Here is a 22,613-nt window from a genome sequence, read left to right as displayed (position 1 = left end):
AGCTGATCTAATTCTGTAGTATATTTCCTACATAAAACTTCCGTTAAACTGAAAGAAGGCTGATAAAATCTTTTACCATGAACCATAAAAACAGTCAAAATCTGCATACACACAAGTAAAGTCAGTGTTACTACTTTCTTTAGGAAATATGTCACAGAAACTCATATTACTCCTGGCAAATTCAAGTATTTCTAGAAATATACAAATATATTTAATACGGTATCTCTTTGGAGATGCAAATTTTGCAAAAAGCACAAAGCAACAGTAGGAGACAAATACTTAATAGGAAAATAATGTTTATATTAATTCTTATAGCAAAAATTTGAACATACTTGTACGCAGTAGTAAAATTCAGTCAATTTCTTACCACTATTTAAAGTCTGACATTATTAAGGATCCAATGCAAGACTGTTACAGATATTTCATGACTGACAACAGCAGAAAAAGAGAAAGTTAGAAAGAGAAATGCTGGTTGAACAAGGCCATAGATTAATTATAGAAATAATATTTATTTTATTCTGTGTATGAAAAAACTAACAGAAATTCAGCTGCAGTATTAGAGTATTTCTTGTTCAAAATTTATCTAGACATAATAACAAGCCAGAGCTATGAAGCTAAAAAAAATACTCAACACCTAAGGAAGACATGTAGAAACTCAGGTATATCCTTTCTTAAAACAGTCTACTTATTCTGCTCAATGAATCTCTAAAAAAATAACAGAAATAGAATGATGTTGTATAAGGATAATATACGAAACAACTTCGGAAGAATTAAAGACCAATAAAATACTAAGAAAGAATGTAAAATAAATTGTTTAAAATAACGTATCACAGAATTGAGCTATGCTTATTTTTTTAGTGCTTGTCGAGGGAAAAAAGATGCACAGATCACACAAAGATGACTGCGAAATAATAATATGAATAGGGATGGATTTGCTTGATGAATCAGGCCCATTCAAACAAATTGCATTTAACACTGAATAAGAAGTTTGTGCCAAGCTTAGAAACCAAAAAGATGGATCTTGGAAAGTCATGAATCCAGAATGATTTGGGTTTCACAACAAAGAAACTGAACACATGTTCATGGTACGGCAGAGAGGAGAAAACTGCTATGGTAGTTTGTTGATGTACAAGCAGAAATAAACTGAAACTGGAAGGTGATTTTTCCCTTTTTTTTAGAATGTTGAAACAAATATTGAAATAACGCATTTGTAAGAACGTAAAAAAACAGAGGAAAAACAGAAACACTACATATGGAAGCAAAATGGACAAAATGATTTACAAGACAAGACAGGTTCTTGACAAACTGTTTTGTTTATCAACAACTAGGTAGAACAATCTTCATGAGAAGAAAGTACTGAATAGACTTTTTTTTTTTTTGGCAGAACAGACAAACATAAATCAAGGACAAATTGCTACAGGCTTACACCAAAAAAACTCAAGTGGGAAGGCATAAATGCAACAGTATTCAAAATTAACTATTGGAACATGCTTCCATGAAAAATGGGTTAAATGTAAAAGGGCTAAAACCATCAAAATTCGAACGTCTTCAGAGAAAGGGTTCTCTCAGTGGTACCCTTTAACCACAGGCAACCAGAAGACATCGTGCTTGAAGAGGCAGCATGGATCTAAGGCCTATGCATACATGCTCACCTCTTGAACAGATTCCACACTTGAGAGGTTACATTTGCTTCTCTTTAATTATTGAAGCGTTCTGTGCATAAATAGGCAAAACTACATGGATTTGGGGGAAATTGGAAATCCAGGGGAAGGAAAATGGAGAAATGGAACAATTATGGAGCATAATTGTTAAAGGGCAAATAACAAGAAGATCATAGATAGCATCTTTTAACACCCCCTAGCACAAGGAAGGCTCATTTCTGCTCTACTTCCCAGAACGACAAAACACACATATTTCACATCAGATATATTAAGAAGAAAAAGAGGACTGCAAGGAACAAAGACACACAGTTCCTAGAACTGGAGGAAATGACAGAGATCTTGCCATACAGGGCACTGATCTGGACTGGATGAAGAGAAATGGGGAGGACATTTGAAACTGTGATATGAAAGCAACTCCTAAACAAGGAGAGGAAGAAAGCTCAGGAGGATACATAATTGTTTGCAGAGAGAGAAAATCCAGAATGGCAAGAGTAAGTGATGCACAGACACAGAGTCCTTAGAGTGGAATAAATATGGATGTGAATACAGCTCATGGCAAGTAGAAGTGAAATAGGTATACTGGTGGTCTGGAGACCTAACAGGAGACCTACAGAAACTACCTCCATCATGGCTATGGTGTTTTACTCTGAAAGTGGAGTCTGCCAGGAATATTCACACAGCTTATTATTTGGGTTCTTTAGATGAGTAATGACTCATTAAAACAATTTCTCAATAGCTTTAAGTTCTGAGTCTATCTATAGACAATGCAGGATCTTCCTACCGCCTATAACAATGTTCAAGTGATAGCTTGTATGTGACAGGTAAAGGTGGAAAGTTATTTTTTTTCTCAGGATGATCAGAAGGCACAGCTTAAGATACTGATACTGCTGTTAAATTCTGCATTCAACAGTTAAAGAAAAATTTAGCAAAAGGAATTATTGATGTCTGTATGTTCTTCTTTAAGAAACAAAATAACTGTCAAAAAGGCTACAAAAACAGTCTTACGTTTTCCCTTCTCTTCTATTCCTTCTTGTACCTTTTCCCTATTGTCTTACCTTAAAATATGTAATTCTGCCATTTCTCTTCTGCTTTGCACATAGCTTAATTCAACTTCTTGCACCAAAACTCTCAAAAGCTAGTAAAGCCTAAGTCTTCCCTTAATGCTTTCTGTATGTCTCTTTTTCTTATGTTGTCTCCATAAAGTTATTTCTTAACTGTCCTGTTTGTAAAGTTTGATTACGTTATACAGCAATGAACTTCAGCCACAGTAGCACTGACTCAGTATTTGAGGCATTTGAGTGGAAGATGTGCCTGAAGCCCTAGTACTATAAGGCAGTCAGCCTCAGACATACAATATAATAGTCAGTTGTATTAAATCATAGTCCACTATTTCAGTGTTGTTACGTAATCAGTTATAAGTCTAACAATGAGATAATGGAGAATGAAAACCACAAGATTTTGAATTCCACCTAAGCGTTCAACCATACTATTTCTATGGGTTGCTTTTCCACAGCAACTGACAGGGGCATTAGCTACTTCAAGTTGCTGGAATATCAGCTATCTCAAGATAGCTCTCGATTATTTTCTCTTTCCATTAACACCTCCGGTATTATGCTCAGATTTCAAAGTCTGGTCCCAACATAGGCAGAAAATTTGCGTGTATCAGTAAAATATGCTATTACAAACACAAACAGATTTTCTAGATTAAAACCTTCAGGCTGAACAAAAAACCCAAGACTTATTGGATTTTTTGATACAAGAAGCCCTAAAATTTCATCAGTTCATCAGCACCTCTATTCATCACTTTCACTTCAATAAAATGTGAGGCTAAGATGTTGATTAATATGACAAAGCAAAATAAAAAAGCACAACGCCTTTTTAAATGAAGTTGTTAAATTCAAGACAAATATTAACTACCAGACAATTACATTTGAAAGGATTTTCTTTCCCTGGTAGTAGAGATACCTGAAACTGAATCATGTCATCATTCATCTCCATTAAAATCTCACAGGTCTGTATGCATACAAGTGCTGACAAAATTGTTCCATCTGCCCAATTGTCTGATTTATTTTTGATAATTTCATGTCTTACCACTGCAGTAAAAGGTGCCAATTAAAAAGGAAGGATTAAATTACATATTTAATTTATAAATCAATAAAAAACCCTTGCATTAAGTGCAGAGTTTGAGTACATCATAATTGGTGTTCCTGAGTCTTCCCTGCAAGCACCCCTGACAGCAAGAATGTGACAGTATCATGGTGTATTTTACCACAATGAAAACATTTAACCATTTTCGCATTAGCCAGCCTGGATCCCTGAACAATAAGTAAGACAGCTTCAAAGCAGGAAACAGAAGAAGGTGGCTAACTGGTGATGGAAGTCAGTCGACATTTTGAAAACTAACTCCCAAACAAAAGTACTAGACAACCACTGCATGTGCACCACTTTCTGAGGTTTTTCTTATTCCTTTCAATGTTCAGCGCCAAAATGGTGGATTTACAGACCTTTAAACTAAACATCAATATGCAAACAATTCAGGTTTCCTAATCTGGATTCATTACCTTCTGCTCCATTCAAAATCAGTTCTGACTTCTAAACAGGTTCACCAAAGAGACAACACACAGAAAGCATTTTCAGGTCAAAAATCCCTTTTCTGTAGTGGGAGATTACTCAGCAGACACAACAGGTTTTTGAGACAACATTTTTTAATTACAATTATCTTTCACCATCTGCTGGAGATCGCTGACCAATTGTTTTTCTGAGGACAAAAATTCCTGCAAACTGTATGAGTAATTTAATTAACCTACTATAATCCTAGTTAACGCAAGGCAAGGAAAATCTTGCCTGTCTAAAAGACACGCATTTACTACTTGACATTCATTTATCTCTATACATATAATAAGAATTTGTTATTTTCATTTTTCTTTTATTTCCAGTATTTAAATAAATGCTTAATATCATAAGAATTAATTCTTATTAGTATTCATGTGAAAAATCTATGAAGTCCAGCAAGAAACTCATGGTTTGACACAACAAAGATTAGTAGTTATGCTGATCCTTCAAAATTTTATGAAGGGAATAGATTTATTATAGTCAATATATTGCACTACTATGACTAATCTCTCTTGAAAATGTATGCATTTCAGAACGAATCTCAGTGTGTTAGGCATTCACAAACAGAAACCAAGTCCTGTGTCCTTGACCTAAGGCACTATTCCAGACAATGTTTCTTGGAAAGCAAGAAATAAGAAAAAGAGCTAAATGGTGCTTTCCTAAGCAATGACAACATTATTTTCTACTTTTCAATGTGCTCTATCGTTGTGTCAAATGGGTTCCTCAATGCTTTAGTAGCAACCAGATAGGAGGAGCATAGACACAGATTCCACACCTCTTTATGAAAGAAGCTGACAAACAGGCAGATAAGACTACTTTGACAATGTAGTACTAGCAGTAAAAAATTATAAAAAGCATCTGTGTAACAAAATAAGGCTTTTCAGAATATGAACGTAACTCTGAATATAATGCAGGTACAGAGGAGACAATGAAGCTCAGAAAATAATGAACAAAAGGTAGTTTTTAGTATTAATTAGCGTTTTGTATGGACTGATAGCTAAGAATATGGCATAACAGAAAAGACGGACAGGAGACTGTTGCGGAACAGAAGCTGTCCTGCAAATCTGAGACACTGGGAGAAGTAAGTATTAAAGCTGCTGCCCTACAAATGATGTCAAGTATGTCCTTAGTATTGGAGGTAACAACAGTGGACAAATAACACATCTGAGTGACAAGGTAGATATTTGGGAGCTATTGTATAGTGAGCCACTGAATTTTTTTTCACATTACATTGGAGCTCCAAGCAGGTCCCAAACTAGTAGGGAACTTGGAAACGTGATAGCTTTTGCAAACAGCAAGTTTGACGGCATCAAGCATCAGGTTTTCAGGTACATACTCAGTCCAGGTGACTCACAATAGAGAGACTCAGTGTAATGGCTATCATGAACTTGTTATGTTGTATTCTCAGTACTACAAAACAGAGGTGGGAAAATCCGAAAGGAACCGTTCCCTTGGCAACGTAGTCAGCATGGCATGATAATTCAGAAAATTTATATAGGGTACTACATCTCTTTTGTACCAGGGCTCACACTGGATTCAGCTTACAAAGATAAACCCAGCAAACTGCCTAATAAAGCAGCAGGTCATACGCACATATCTAGGTAAACTGCTAGTCACAATGGTCTTTGGATATAAAACACTGACTCAGACATAAGTCAAAATCTACTTGATTTGGATTTAAAGCCATTTAAGTATGCCATTCACTACAGTACTGGCTCTGCACCTTTGGCACTGGTGGAACTGATCAAGTGCTTTCACCATGCAATGCAAACTAAGCAGAGTTTCTGAAAGTCTATATCCTCATCACCGGGCTCGGGCAAATTTAGTGACCTAGAGACTGTTTATTTGCAATTGGGCTATTTCAAACAAGTGGAATAAGAGTTTACTGACACCTTGGAACTGACTCCACAAATGGAAAGACACAGAATATTTAAAATGGACAGCAAGCCACTTCATGAAGTGGTTTGTGAATGCTATGTTCCAGGCACTGAATGGGTTCGGTACAAAATGACCAACGAACCTAAGCAATGAGTGTATTTGCCTGGGGTCCCTTTTGAGTCCTTAGAGATGCTATTCTCTTTTATACTCTCAGAATCTTTTACAAGAGGATGCGAACAATCACAGAAGTTATTATTCTCCAAGAGATTCTGAATTTGAAACTGGGAAATGTTCAGAGATTTCCTGTATGATCCTATACGAAAAAGCACTTAAGAAACAATCTTTGTTCGGATTACACTAAGCACACCACACAATTAATTTACCATCTTTACAACACTACCTCAACCCAGCAAAAATATGGATCTTCAAACTTTTGAAAATAAATAGCAGTTTTAACCCTGATACATAAAACTGACCACAAAATAGAAGGGCAATTTTTTAACCCAAAAGTGAAATTTCTTCAGCTACTTGATTGGATGAACAGACAAATCAAAGCACTTTTATCGTGAACACTGTGATTGCACAATTACTGTTAATGTCCAATACCTAGGTTTTTAAACTTCAGTTTCTTCTGAAATAATTCTTAGATTTAAATTCCTGGAAGACCTCTCAATTTCTTCAGCTAATGTTCCCATTATGGTTATTATCAAGAACAAGGCCAGGAGATCAGCAATTAATGCATTCGAGACTCTAAAGCTAACTATTGTAATACTGTATCTTAAATAGCTAAACCATGTAGCTTGTCACTAAAATTCAAAGTTAGACATTTACAAGAGAGAGATTAATGCACAAACATTTTATATGCATGTAATTAAGAATGAGATTAAACTTCGTGTACAAAACCATTTCACCCAATGCTCATTTTGTAAACTATGACTGTACTCCTTTCTCAGTCTTAAGGGCAGATCTTGTACTGACCGAACTTGTTACTGAGCACTCCAACACATCCAGAACATCAAAACTTCAGCAAAGCTGCAGACAAATCTGGGTCTGCAAGACTGTAAGTTTCCAAAGGCACAGCATAAAAATGGCATGATCTGAAAGCTAGGTAGTGAATTCTATTTCCTGCAACATATTTTTGCAATTATTTGTTTTACTCCAATAGTGAACTGTTAATTTAAAGCCATGAGAAGCGTGTTAAGATGGCACATGTCAACAGTGTGCATAAATAGTGCATAAAGTTTATAAACCTACAGTAAACCAGTTTTTCAAAATGTATTTATTTCTCAATTTTGTAAAAACTTGCACGTAAGTACCTACGTCACACCACTGAAATTCAAGTAAGTCACCTCTCTTCTCTTGTTCTCATATAATAAAGTGACGAGATCTGAGCAGAGGATTTTAACTGAATTTTTATTTAAAAGTTTGTTATGGTTTAGGCTGGGCTGGCAACTAAAGGAATGACAGCTTCAGTCCTGGAATGACATACTGTTCTTAGGACACTTACAAGTACAGAATTTTATTTTTCTGAGGATATTCTTATAGGAGTTTAATTTCAACCTTTTCCAAAAAACAGGGAAAAATGGTAGTAAATTGGGAAATAAAATCTGGTATATTAAAAAAAACTAACTCCAAAAATGCACCTGGAAAAAAAATATGTGCCCCTTGCATTCTTACTTTAGAGAATTGCAAAAAAGCTGACATTCATACAAATGTATGCTATCTTCTGCAATACGGCTGCCCAGCTATGCCTCTTCAAAATTATACATGTCTTCTAGACTATGACAGTACTTAGGTGTTCACAAGAACACATGATCACAACATCAACTAGGTGAACTGTAAAAGACATGCAAAGGATCCAATTAAGTTTATTAAATATTTTCAATTGAATAATTACAGCAGCAGAAACAAGGGGACATCAGTATCACCACCACCACTGAAAAAAAAAAGGAGTCTGCAGCATCCTAACATAGCAGGTACAACTACTGAGCAATAGTATTCCTAGGATCCACTGGCTAAGGGTTCTAGAGCTTGGGTTGGGGTTGACTCTAAGGTACTTGGTGTAGTAGTGCATCTCAACACCAAGTACCTCCTCATGTGAATTGTTAAAAAAAGACAGACTCCTTCAGAGGCAATACTCTGCAGCAGCAGCTGGTAGGTGCTGTTGGCAAAGAATAAATTACATTATGATGCTATTTCAGACGCTTGTTTCTTTCTCCAGTGTCTTTTTCATTGTCATTAACAGCTATGCATGTTTTAAGAAACTGGATTGCTTACTGCTTTATCCTTCACCTGATGCATGATTCAAAATTCCATCTGATGGAGCAGAACTGCAGGAAGCGATGTACCCTGTGTAAACGTTATTTAATTACAGAGAACAGTAATCTATTCATAAACAAATGTTGGTCAATATCATGAGATGAAAGCTGGACAGAGTTACTGTTTAGTTCAGTAGCGTGATTTCTTTCGTTGCTCTACTTAGATGTTAGCATGAAAGTAGAATTTTTTTCCAGCGCGTTTAGGGATCATAATATATGATATTGAGACTTTCTTAAGAAGCTCTGGAAGTGCTCCTCAGTAGGAGTCAAGAACCCTCAAAAATTCATAGAATCAAGTAGCATGTACCTTTTATTCTTCCTTCGTTAAAGCAAAGGTATCACATATTTAGAAATACAACAAACCCAAGGGATGGGGCATCTATTTGTCTTGAAAGCAATAAAAATCGTGACCAAAGCAGAACATAAAACATACTATTTGCATATAATTACACAATCAGATTTTAAATAATACTAAATTCAGACTCCGAAAGTATACTGAAATTCAACCAGACTACACAATGTAAAATTCAACTGTATTTGAGATATTTTGCTTAACAATAAGTATGAGCATAACCATTCTTGAAGAAAGGTTTGCTTACATATTTCTCCCCAAAATACTAAAAACTATTCAGATTGTTATCAGTAGTAGTTATTTTTTTCACAGTCATATTTACATAAGCATTAGTTTCAGGATGTAACTCTATCTTTACAAACATTGACACATTACAACAGCAAAACTATTGCTTGCATAAATGACATACCACTTCATCTTCAAATCCTCCAGCTAATACAAGTGAGTAAGCTCCATCATTACTGCGTCCATGGATTCCACCCACATGTGGTCTGTGAACACCTGCTTCACTCACCTGGTAACAGAAAAAAGCCAGTTTCTAGCATTTTTTTTCAAACAACCAGCCATCTACAATCACTTTTAACAGTCAATTTTCTGCTTAAAATATTGTACAGGAGTGTCTGTGTAAATAGTTAATGTAAGACTGCCATTAAAGGTAAGAATTCCACTTGTTTTTAAGGAAGAAAAGCCAAAAGTAAAGACACCCAAAAAATGGAAGGACAATGTAGAACAGTGGTGACGCTGGAAGACATAAAGGCACACTTTCTTCTTTGGGAAAAATCTCCACGATTCTTTCCATGAGCAGTATTTAAGACTGTACTCATTGCTATGCTCCACTTGCACAGTCATTTACAACAATCCAAAGCAGATGGAGATCTGCTGGTTTGGTAACGTTTTACAATTCTTAACTAAGGAAGATCACAGTGACCCATGTAAAGACTATTATGTCAGGTACTATTAAGGTAACACACTGTAAATGTGACCAACTCAGAGGTATATTGCCTCACTAACTATGGAAACAGAAGAAGCCATTGCAACAGCATACGGATCATAAGCTAGTTCTCCAACCAGGATAACTCTCTGCTAATGAATGTGCAACCAAGCTGCAACCAGATCACCTGAGAGCTGCAGCTGTACCATAAACTGGCAACATCATTAAAGTCTGCTGGACCATCTCTCTCACAAAAATTTATTTAATAATTTTTTCAAACTACTGAATTATATTTAAAAAACCCACAACCCTTTCTGAATAAAAAAGAGGCTACATATTAAATTATGTATTTTCTCAGTATGTGATGCCAAAAATACTATTGCTAGAATGAAGGTTCCCAGCAGAAAACCAATTAGGATCCTTTTTCCTACCTTTGTATCTTCCTTCAGACTTTGACTTGGCCTGTTTTCCTCATTCTGCCTCTCCCACCCCTGAACTCCTTTTCCCAACCTACACTTTTAAGAAACTTCCATGAAATTTTACATGCTTCTGCTACAATCTTGTACTTTCATAATACAAACCATCACATCAAAGGTCCAGCTGGCCAAAAATGCTGTCTCTAACAACAGACGAGAGCTGTGCACATATGAAAACTATGCAAGGACGCAATGATACTTCCTTGCACAATTTCTCGGGGTCCAGCTGTCTGTGACTCAGACTTCCTAAACTACTTAAATCTTTTGGATCCATAGGATCAAAGAGAAAAAAGCATTCACAGTAGTACCACTTGTCATATGAACTAATACTACTTTTGTTCATTTTGAAGTGGGTAGCTGAGATTTTTTTTTTTATGTCCCCTTTTAGCATTACAAAAGTATGTATATTGGTCCCTGATCACTTTTGTCATACTGTACATCATTTTGCAACCATCTACACTGCACCACGTTTTCAACATTCTTCCAGACTGAAAAGTCTTTCCAGTTGAATGAAAACCATCTCATTCCTTTAATCATTCTGATTGTTCTTCATAATAATATATTTCATTTTCCTGACCCTTTCTTTCACAATAACTTAGCGTATGATTTATTTTTTTTATCACTATTGGTTATTAAGATGACAAATTTTCAAAATTAGCTGTTAGAAGATGTCTTCCCTAAATAATAAGTACCTGAAAGCCAATTACAAATTATATAGTTAGAACTGTTACCCACCCCACATTTACTATCCACAACTTAGCAGTCTCACCTAACTTCATCAGCTATTTGACAATTTTTCCATTTCTGAGTATGCTGAATAAAAAGGCCCCACTATTGCGCTTCTCTTTCCTGCTGTATGAAATATCCTTTCATTCATTCCTCCCTCCCTTCTTTCACTTCCAGGTTTTATCAATAAAATTTAGGTTTCTGGTAGGTGATTCACCCCAAAGATGAACTTTGGTAAGTAATTCATGCCAAAGATGTTCTTCAGATGCTCTCTCCAGAAGCAATACTTAGTCAATTTCCTTCTAGGGAAAAGAGAGTTTGTGTCATAAAAAACTACGAGAATCAGGAATAAAGAAACTACAGCCTCTAAATTCTCATAGATGTGCTGAGACAAGCTCATTTCTCATATGTAACACCAGTCATATGAGAAACAAAAGTGTAATTAACTTCCTACATAGAAAACATTTCAATCTTAAAAAAAAAAAGATGAAGTATTTCATTTGTACCCAAAACTAAATAATTATGTAGAAATGGTAATTGCCTTTTGATGTCTAGTCCACATATATATATAGATTAGCATTCTCTGCTTAATTTTCTGACAAAAGCAGCACTCTAATTCTGTTCCTTTTTCCTACCAGCACTAAAAAGATCTGAAAACTATTAGCTTTTGCATTACCAACGCAATTCATAACAAAAAGGTGAACTAATAATTTCAATTATTGTTGAAGCAGTGAAAATAAAACGATTTTGAGTTTGCATAAGTGATTTTAGAAACTCCTCCTACTTATGAGACTTTACTTAATCTGGAAGCCAACAAAGAGATAGCTATTTATTTTAATTCCTTTCACAAAAAAGGTTCTTCAAACACAGGAGAGGTCAATGAAATATCCCAAAGAATCAAAATTGAATTTTCCTGTTAAGCAAGCCATTTTGTATAAAATAGCTGGTATGATGAGCAGCATAATCTTACCGCACAAATTTAATTTGCTTCATCTAGGGCTTGTATCGATGATAGTGTTGACAATGGACATCAAGGTGAGAAAGGACCAAAAGAATGAGTTTAGATTTCAACTGTTTCACCCTTATTTCTGCCAAGGAGACAAACCGAAAACTGTTGCTAAGGGGAAAATGCCTGCTGCTAACCACATCAGCCTTAAAACTTGCATGGACTTCCAAATTCCAGAATTCTTCACACAGTACTGGAAGACACGACCATTAGAGCAAAACTGCCTGCTAAGTGTTCTCTTCTACTAATTCAATAATAAAACATCTGTTTCCTTCTCACGAGAAAGCAAGTGATGAAAAGTTCAGAAAATAAATCAGAAAAGGCTTTTGATTCTTGGCTTGACCCTCCTCAAGCAATTTAAAAAAACCCTGTTTCTATTCTTCCAAATATGACGGACAACATTCAAATACAATCCTTTACACATGTAAGAGACAAAGAACTAACTAATTTTGAAAATAGGGAATTGCATATTTCCCTGACTAAAAACAACAGTAAAAATTCAAAGATAAAGCAAAACCCAGTGCTATCAGATAAGGCTGGGGAAAAAGGAAGTAAATTTGCAGTTTGCTGGACAGTTTGAAACTACAGAAAATCTGTACTGGCACAAAATGAAGCTGTCCCATCCTCCCTGCTTTGTTTTTTCCTGCCCCTGAGTATTGGCACTGTGCTTATATAACCAAAATGTGAAATGGACTGGGAAAATTAGCTCCCTTCCTACCCCAGATGGGATTATTTTCCTGCCAGTTTTTTTACCAATCTAGTTTACCATAGAGCCTAAGAAATACTTGGAATAGAAAATGAGACAGTGCAAGAAACACCAACATCTGAATAGACAGCTAATTTCAGCAGCAGTACAAGCTTACACTGGTTTAAGTTGTTCAACAGCCTATAAGAAGATTTGGACATTCATTATGTATGACCAAAAAAACCCAACACTGGTATCATCCAACGTTTTAAAAATCTACATTCTCCACCTCCTAAGCGGGATAATCAGTCCATGTGAAGTACACTTCAGAAAACACTTGACTCCATGCACTAAGTATCCCACTTAGAATTTTAACATACAAAATTTATTTATCCTAATGACAACAGAATTCTTAAGGTGAATTGCAAAATCAGTGCACTTCAACCTTCACTACTATTGGCATTACTTCCAATATTACAATAATAATGTATCTGCTTTGTTTAGTCCTGGTGAAAATGGCAATTGTCAATCCACATTTAATTTAGTGCCCAAGCCATTCATTATTATTCTTACTTACTTTAACTACAGCTAATACCGAAACAACATACCTGAACTCTGAATTTCCAGGTTGTCCCAACAGGAACACCAGGTATAGGTCCATAATGATTTGAAGGAACAATAGTGCATTCCTTAGTGCGACCAACACAGGCCATGCCCTAAAAATATATCAGACAAAATGAATTAGCATTATCATATTGAAGACTATTTGCAAATTCAATGCAGATATCATGAAATCTGATCATTATAACAAACACATACTTTAAAAATATGTTAACAATTGTTAAAAGGGATGTTAACCAAGTAATACATATTTATAGGTTTGGGGGAGGGATCAGGGGTTGTTTGTCTTTGTTTTTACTTCTAGTCACCTTAGTAATTCTTCCACTGCTTTAACTGCCAGTAGATAGTGGGCAGGATTAAACATTGTCTTATTGTCTGTGCAACCCAGTACTGAATTTTGTGTTGTGCCTATTAAGTAGAATTATAGATTTAGCACATACATGAACAATCAGAGTAACAGCTATTTCTAAAATACACTCTACCTTGCCCCAGTCTCTCTGGCTTTCAGTACTGGCAGATGGCATCTTTGCTTTCTTTTTACTCTGTTTGAGCTTTTCTCCAGCCTTTACAACTTCATTAGAATCATTTTTGCAGGAAGGACAATACCTAAAAAAAGGTTTTAGTAAATTCTCAATTACTTCATCATAATGGCAATACATTTCTTGTAGCCAAAATAGTGTCAATTTGTTTATCTTGACTGAATATTTCAAGCTAGCAAGCACATACCAGTCTTAAGCAGCTGAAGCCTATGGCTTAAAAAGTGAACCCAACATGAACAAATACTGTCAACTTTTTTAAAAGGGCATTTCGATATCTTTGACGGTAGAGTGCTAGAGGCAAAACATTTAACTATTCTTTCTCACATGATATGTGAGAGGTCCCCATGTCTCCTGTATTCTCTCTTCATTCTGTTCTCTTTCATTTAGATCATGTAAAGGAGAAGACAGCTGAGATTAGACTACGCTGCTAACCAGTACTCATAGTTTATTTCTACATCCTGCCCACTCTACCCTTATTTTTCACTTCCAGCGCAATAAATTTCACTGCAGACAGCTGAATGTCAAACAAAGCCAAGCTACCATGTAATGTGCGTAGACACACACAGACATGCATGCACACACTCGCTCCTCAACACTGAAGCCATTTGGAATACAGCACTGAGAGTCATTCCAGCTAACACAAAGCCACTTTAGTAGGAAAGTAGGAGATGCTAGGATGCAGTGACTACAGCAGAGAGAGAAAGGGGTACCAGAAGTACACTGGTACTTCTGCTGCTTCTAATAACATTTTCATCCCACTCCAGGAATGCCAATGAGAAGGCAATTGTCCATGTTTCTGGCTGACATGGTCTGGGTTTGGCCCATACGCCACTACAGGAGGAAGCCTGATCTACGTTAACATTGATAACCTAGTTTACATAACTACCACTACTACTACCACTGTTTTGGATTTATTAACTTTTGTATGTGGATATGAATAGAAGAATTAATGATTAATGTCCACAGGAACAAATTTCACTATGGCAATAAAGGTGTTGAACCGTTAAGACAATGAAGCTATGTAAATAAAAAGAAATTAAAAATAACACAAGACGCTGAAATTGTGTAACACCAAGACTTTGAATGATATTACAGTTGTTTAAAAGAGTATGCAGTGACCAATTAAAAGAAGGAACATGACGTAATGCAAATTCAAAAGGTGAATTAACCATGGCATTCCCTGCTTCTTGATAGGGTAACCATATCACCTCAATATTTTTCAAACTGAGTTTTGTATGGAATAGTAAATACTGTTCGCATATAAAGTGGCTTAATCTCTCCAAGAGAAACTTATGATCCTTTCTCAAACTGCAAGCTTAGCCCCTGCAGAGTTTGTCAAATTTTATACTATACAAATACTAAATTGAAATTTTTCCACTTCTAAAACAAACGAAATCTCTCAGGAAGTTAAGGATCAGAGAGCCATGACTCTTTGCTAGTATGCAAGAAGAAGGGAGACCACAGACCTCCTCACTCGTGGGAGACACTGCTTTGCCCAGCACAACTGCACTCCTTCTATATACGACCAAGCATTAAGACTGCACAGGCCTGGCACCACCATCCCAAAATTAACTGTCACAAGCCAGCTCCATAACAATACCTCTCCCACCCAGTGACTTCATCCACAGATGCAGCTGTTTACTTACATGAATAAATCTTAAGGCCCCTATCATTACACAGCAAACAAACACAAGTTAAAAAGCTTGACAGCCATTTTTCAAGACACTTTAATTACATGAATCAAACTTCTACTACTTATGGAAATACATAATTTTTCGGGCTGAAATGTAAGCAGAAGGGTCTAAAAGAACACTTAACATATGACCTGAGGGACTCTAAAGACCATGTTTTCAGTCAATTTAGTTCTTGTGTGCTTGTCTACAGAACACCGAATCTTCTGTATGGAGAAAAACAGTCCTGGGGACCTATACAGTGTAGTTACAGTGATATTAATGGAAGAGGGTAGGGAGATGCAAGCAGTAACAGCTACACTTTCAAAAAAAAGCGTCAAATTTTCTCTGTAGCCCTCTGAAATAGAAGCAGGATAACTCATGTTTCATAAGAAGCTTTTGAAACAATGGGTGCCAAAGAAGACTAGAACACTAAAACCTAATCTGAAAAATCATTTGAAGCAGGCCGCAAGCCAAAATCATCTTAGCACACTAGCTAAACCATAGAGACATTGATGGCTGATTAGATTTCAGTATCACTATCCTGACGTGCCTATCAAATCTTCTGTGTATTTGAGGGTGTAGAGGAAACTATAAAGAATAAATTGCTTTCAGGGTAGAACGAAGGATTTGGGGGTTTTGTGGGAGGGGGTCACTGACATGAAGCATATATATTTTCTTTATCAGAACCCTTCCTGTGACTAGTACTGGAAAATAAATGGACTCTACTGTTGCTGGAGCACTGGATTAGAACTGATCTGAGAGTAACAGGCAACTGAAGAATGGATGGACAGAACAGATATGTACTTCCAGACAGATGATCTCACTGAATATTCTGAATGAAGTCAAAAAGAACTTCTCAGCTGCTATATCCAAAGGTCAGGTGCAATCAGGTAATAATACTGCTTATGGATTGCAGTCCGTAATAAACCACTTGCGTGTTGAGAACGATTCCCAACAAGTGACATCAACTCACTTATATTGACAAGCAGTAGGAAGCAAGAAGATGTCATGCACAGAAGACCAGTCTGCCTTGACAGTAGAAAACTTGGGGATCTTGGGGATAGTTCAGACTAACATGCTGTGTAATAAACAGTGTGGAATAAACAATGTAATCATTTTGCATATGCAAGAAGTGGAAGGCACATAGACAATATTAAAAAAAATGCTATTTTTAGTTCCAATTATCCATACGTATTTCTAGTAGGTAATGAAAATATTTTTTAGATACTGTTTCAAGCCCGCAGTTGCTCCAAAATCAGTGAATACAACTCTTCCCAGTGCAGAAACTTCATAGGAAAAAGATCACCTTCCAACAACAGTACCCTGTGGCCAAATGTACAGACTGAGAAACACCTATCAATGTTAATGGTCTCAATTGTGAAATCACACATTGGTATAAACACAGGAGGAGTTCAGAAAAAATGCAATGCTCCAGAAAACACGCAGACCATTAGGGACTGACCAGTAAACAAACCTATTATGGCATCCACTATTGTATAGGAGATTGAGTTATTTATTTCCAGAGAACGTTAAAACTTCAGAAGCATTTAGACAGATTTTTACATAAAATTTAATCACAAGGTCCAAAGAGATTCCATTAAATGTATGCACAGACATCTTAGACATTTATTAATGTCTATGTAATGTAAAACTTTATTAGAATAAAATTCTACTTATTACTCATTTATAAAGGATTAGGTCTTATGTAAGTCACAGGCAGGTGATAAATACAAACTGTGTAAATTGTAGATCGCTAACAAAGACCAAAAATGGTACAGATCCTAAGATAACTCAATGGGCTGCTAATGGGTCCATGCAGACTCACTTCAAAATACAATTATCTTGATTTAACAACCAGTTAGCTTGGTTTTCCTGCTGGCAGAACCAGGGACACTAATAATGAAGAGTAGCAAGCTGGTGGTCCTCCCACAGAAGGAGAAATGAATGCAGTAGAGGCAACAAGAAGATACAGGAAGGGCACAGGGGCAGCAACAGGGACAAAAGATGAATTTGTAAGAGAGTAGTTCAAGCAGAGAAACTTGAACAAAATTAAAAGGCTGGGGAACAACCACTGTTGATAAACACAATCAGATCAGATAATGTCATAGAAGATCGTAATGAATAAAACGAATGTACCAGTTTTGAAACTCCACAATGGTCATTAAAGCTTACTACTAATCCTTTGTGAACGGATTTAAAAGAATTACCTTGACAGAAAACATAAGGTTTATATTAAGTAGATGGATGAAAACCACAGCAGAATTAAAAAAAATCTTCACCGTTGTTTTTCACGAGGTGCAAATAACAAAAAGGTACCGTGTATAGAATGGCAATATAGATAAGTAAATCATCCTTGTATATTTACCAGTCCTCATCTTCTGGTATCTTGCTTAAGGGAGGGTTCAGGCAGTATATATGATAAGCCATATTACATTCATCACAAAGGAGTTGCATGTGAGCATCCTGTTTTCCACCACACAAATAACACGAACAGAAACGGCACTCCTTATCTGGATCAGCCCTACAGTGCTTGCATTCTGGGCCACTTTTTCCTGTCAAAAACAAAGAAAAAGTCAATTGCCATGTATCTTAGAAAAGTATATTACTGTATCTACAGGCAAAAATTATTTCTGCACATGAAGACTGAGCTCTTGAAAATGCTTTTTTTCTTACAATGAAATATTTGACTATCTAGGCTAACGCGGTTTCTTCTAGTGTATAAACAAGTAGTAAAGAAAATGACTGATCAGCAACTTCTCTTATTTCCTCCCCTCCTGTTCCCAATGTGCCACCTGCACTCTATCACTACAGATGGAGCCTTGCACAATCTCTAGTTGGAGTCATCTTAAATACAGCCAAATTCCAATTAGGTAACTGGTGACAGTCAAATGAAGATGAAACTACAATTTGGAACAGCCCTCTTCCCCTTAAATTAAATTTACAGTTGGAAGAATTAGTCATACACCACACACAACACCAAATCATCAGTTGTTTCACAGCAGCAGTTTGGTTTACACACAAAGAAACACTAACTTTCTGTTTCAGCTCACTTGGAAATTTGGACCTGTGAAACGAAACCATTGGCACTGGTTCCTCAGTCAGGAAGAGAAAAACACTTAGTAGCCTACGATAGATATGAAAGAGGAGAAACACTGAGTACTTGTTGCAGCATTAACACTTACAGGAGAAATGTCTGAAACAAGTAGAAAGTCCAGAGAAATGAGAGAAGGCTTCAGAAGAGAACTTGATCATAGCCCAAAGAATTCCAACATTAAAAGAAAAAGAATTCATTTATGTGTTCTGTGCAAAAGTAATCTAGAAATGTCATGGAAGTGAATTTGAGCTTAAACTAGTCTAATACAATAATTAACAGAGTAGTTCCAAACTTCTCTGGAAATAGTATTTATCTGAAAGAAGTAACTGGCTTTGAATCAGAAGACAAGGAAGACTCTTTGAGAGTTTGGAGTTAGAAGTAGGAAGCTGGAAAATCTAGAAACCTGAGATAATAGAACATTTTCCTTGAACTTAAGAATGGGCCAGAAAATGTTCTTTCGAGTACAATCCTGGAAGAAAAAAATAACCACGGGTTATAGAAATTTAGAAACTTAAACAGCTGGAATACCAACACTTAGGAGAAATTTTCTTGTAAGTCCATAGGCAAACTGTCTGAAGAACTTCTGAACTGTTTGACAATGGCTACTCAAAAGAGCAACTGGCCTAGAAGGACAGCGTGATAAGGGAAGACAAAGTAACCCCTGTCATAATCTTTGCCAAAAACACCCAAAAGTCATTAGTTGTATAAAATATAACACTTTCATTCTCTCGAACAAAACCTTACTGAATATGTCCATGATGTCACAAGCAAGTTCATTAACAAGGAATCTGAAGAGCAGCCCCACTATAAAAATGAAGATAAACAACACCCCCAAACTCCCTTACAGCCCTTTGGAGGCTGCATGAACATCAGATTCTTCCATGGGTGCTAAGCAGACAGAATGTTAGAGAAGGGCACAAGCAACAAATCATAATATTTAAGAAAACACTGCCTGTTTCCATGAAAGATTTAACCCTTAGAAAAATACAGAATTTTTTTCATACTAAAGACTGCTGCCATTCTGATACATTTTTAGGGAAGACTAGAATTTGTCAAACCTGAAGCATGGAGAACTACCCCAGGTTTCCCCGACAAGCATGAGAGAACAATATTCAAGGACAAGCTTATGTCTTCTCTCAGCTTTATTTTTTATTTTCTTCACCATGAGTCATTATCTAATGTTATTATCTAAGTTGATAATGTTATTATCTAATGTCATTATCTAAGCTGCTGCATTCAGAAGCTATACAGCTTATGAGTTCCTTGTAAGCTAGTTTGCTTGGATAACATCAGCAATCAAAGTATTTATTTTAGTAGTTAATTCTTGAACAGAAATATGTGGTGGATCCCTGATGTATCCAGAGGAGTTCTGGATACTTTTACATTTTTCCTAAGCATACTGAGAAGGAAAGACTAAGAGTTTGCAGAAATCCCAGCCCCTTCCTATTGAGGAAAAATTTGCCCTCCCAGCTGAATAGACTTTACTGAAAATTTGATCCACGTGGGTAAGATATCAGTGTAAAATCTCTACAGAGAGAAACTCCAGACTGAAAGTCTTATAAGAAAGGGGAGACTGGAACACTAAGTGTCGTGCTGTATCTGCAGTCTTTCTGGAGGACCTTGAAGAATATTTTTATCTTCAAAGCTGGAAGCAACTTGACTTAGAGAGGGAAGGGGATGTAGTCTTGAGTAACGAAGAAGAGTCAGGGGCTGCTGATGTATTAGGAACAAACAGGGAAACAGCTGTGAAATGCCTCAAAGAAATTTGGGCTTTTTCCTCTAATAAGGTGACACAGTCAAATAGCCAACAGAAATGTCTCTACACTGATGCACTTGGCATAGGTAACAAACAGAAGAAGTCAGAAGTGACTCCGCAGCTGGAAAGCTGTGATCTAATCACTGTCACTGAAACCTGGTGGGATGAATCACATGACTGGAGTGCTGCAATCAATGGCTACAAACTGTTCAGGAGGGACAGGCAAGGAAGGAGGGGTGGGCGATTTGCCCTCTATGGACTGATTGCACAGAGCTGTCTTTGAAAAACAGAGGTGATCACGTCGAGAGCTCATGGGTGAAATTGCTCATTGGCCAAGCCAATGAAGGAAACATCATGGTTGGTGTTTATTACTAGCTACCCGATCAAGGGGAGCCTCTTGATGAAGTGTTCTTACTTCAACTACAGGAAGCATCACGCCTGCAGTCTCTGATCCAACTGGGGGATGTCAGTCATCCTGACATCTGCTGGAAAAGCAGCACAGCAAGCTGTGAACACTCCAGGAGAGTTTGGTCACCTGAAGACAAGCCTGTTCACCCTTACCAACACTGTAGTTTAGTTGCATGTATAATTTCATATGCTCTTATTTGGCAGGAAGAGTTATCCCATGTACATAGTACAAATTTGGATTCTGATGGAAGTAATACATGTTGATATCTAGGTCTTTTTTCTGTTTTGCACATAAATATTTGGAATGTATTTGCAAGTATGTGGCTTCTTAGTTTTCTAGTATTCTAGTAGGTTTAGCCCTACTCTTTTCCTGGGCTTCAGAATTTAGATTTCTATTAAACAATTTGAAAATAACTACCTTGTTTTTAACTGTAACTGCTGAATGTATATTGACATCATACAGTTTTATGTAATTTACACATACAAAACCTAACTAACATATGGCTGTGCTCAAGGAATAACAATTTTTCTGCAGAAGTAGCCTACATTGTTTCTCTGATGATTATTACCAAAGTAGACATTCTATCTTTTGGAAAGGACATACAAGGCCAACTGTATCCTGGGCTGCATCAGAAGAAGCGTGGCCAGCAGGTCAAAGGAGATGATTCTGCCTCTCTACTCCACTCTCATGAGACCCCCACCTGCAGTACTGAATCCAGCTCTGGAATCCTCAACATAAGAAGGACATGGACCTGCTAGAGCATGTCCAGAGGAGAGCCATGAGAATGATCCGAGGTCTGGAGCACCTCTCCTCTCCTATGAGGAGAGGCTGAGAAAGTTGGGGCTGTTCAGCCTGGAGAAGAGAAGACTCCGGGGAGATCTTATTGCGGCCTTCCAGTATCTAAAAGGGTCCTATGGGAGAGCTGGGGAAGGACTTTTTACTAGGGCATGTAGCAACAGGATGAGGGGGAGTGGCTTTAAACTGGAAGAGGGCAGGTTTAGATTAAACATTAGGAAGAAGTTTTTCACTTTGAGGGTGGCGAGGCACTGCAACAGGTTTCCCAGAGAAGTTGTGGATGCCCCGTCCCTGTAGGAGTTCAAGGCCAGGCTGGATGTGGCGTTGGGCAACATATAGTGGGAGGTGTCCCTGCCCATGGCAGGGGAGTTGGAACTTGATGATCTTCAAAGTCCCTTCCAACCTAAACCATTCTATGATTCTATGACATGGACAGTAGCTTCATATAGACAAAAATACAGTCAGTGCATTGTATGATTGTGCTTACAACAATCTCGCAGAGTATTTAAGGCCAACTAATTCTTTGAATTTCATCTGTTATTATTGTAACAAAAATCTGCAGCTTTTCATAGCATATAAGCTAAGGTAACTGTGTGTGTGTTTATAGGTATATGCGTGTATATTTAAAAATTTTAAATACAAAGTATGAATAGGGATGTAAGTACAGTCCAGATGTCAAGGGTATACTGCTTATGGCATAAAGCTCAACTGGATGCGCACTGTACATAAGTGCACAAAGGCAAGATAGCTTACCAAAAATCAGAATCACATGAACAGAAGAAATGAAAAGGGCAGTGGGGTGAGAAAGTTGGCCTCAGGAAAAAGGGTAGTTCTACAGATGAAATAAGGCTAAATTGCCAGACCAATTAAGTTTTTGGGGTTACATTTTTAAAGACTATGTTTCTGTGTTACATTTATTTATGAAGGTTTATAAACAATATCCTGAAATGAATAAAAATGGGACCAGGAACAGAATGAAACAAAACGTAAGACAGAGGTGCGAATCTCTACACAGATGGCAGTATGTGAGTAGTTTGAGCAAAGAGGTTACAAATAAGGAAATAGCTACGAAAACACAAG

General features: G+C 36.8%; 1 protein-coding gene across 1 annotated transcript in view; it reads right to left on the bottom strand.

The window, feature by feature from the left end:
* UHRF2 (ubiquitin-like with PHD and ring finger domains 2, E3 ubiquitin protein ligase) overlaps nt 1–22,613 on the bottom strand; it is a 76,581-nt gene that overhangs the window by 9,196 nt on the left and 44,772 nt on the right. Inside the window, exons 6-9 of the mRNA XM_009890668.1 lie at nt 17,845–18,031; nt 13,750–13,873; nt 13,255–13,362; nt 9,232–9,336 (exon numbers count right to left, since the gene is read on the bottom strand). Of these exons, the coding sequence (XP_009888970.1) occupies nt 9,232–9,336; nt 13,255–13,362; nt 13,750–13,873; nt 17,845–18,031 (524 nt within the window). The remainder of the gene's footprint in view (nt 1–9,231; nt 9,337–13,254; nt 13,363–13,749; nt 13,874–17,844; nt 18,032–22,613) is intronic.

Source organism: Charadrius vociferus, unplaced genomic scaffold (genome assembly GCF_000708025.1).
Source record: "Charadrius vociferus isolate BGI_N301 unplaced genomic scaffold, ASM70802v2 scaffold188, whole genome shotgun sequence".
NCBI lineage: Eukaryota > Metazoa > Chordata > Aves > Charadriiformes > Charadriidae > Charadrius > Charadrius vociferus.
This window is presented reverse-complemented; position numbering and strand designations above follow the sequence as displayed.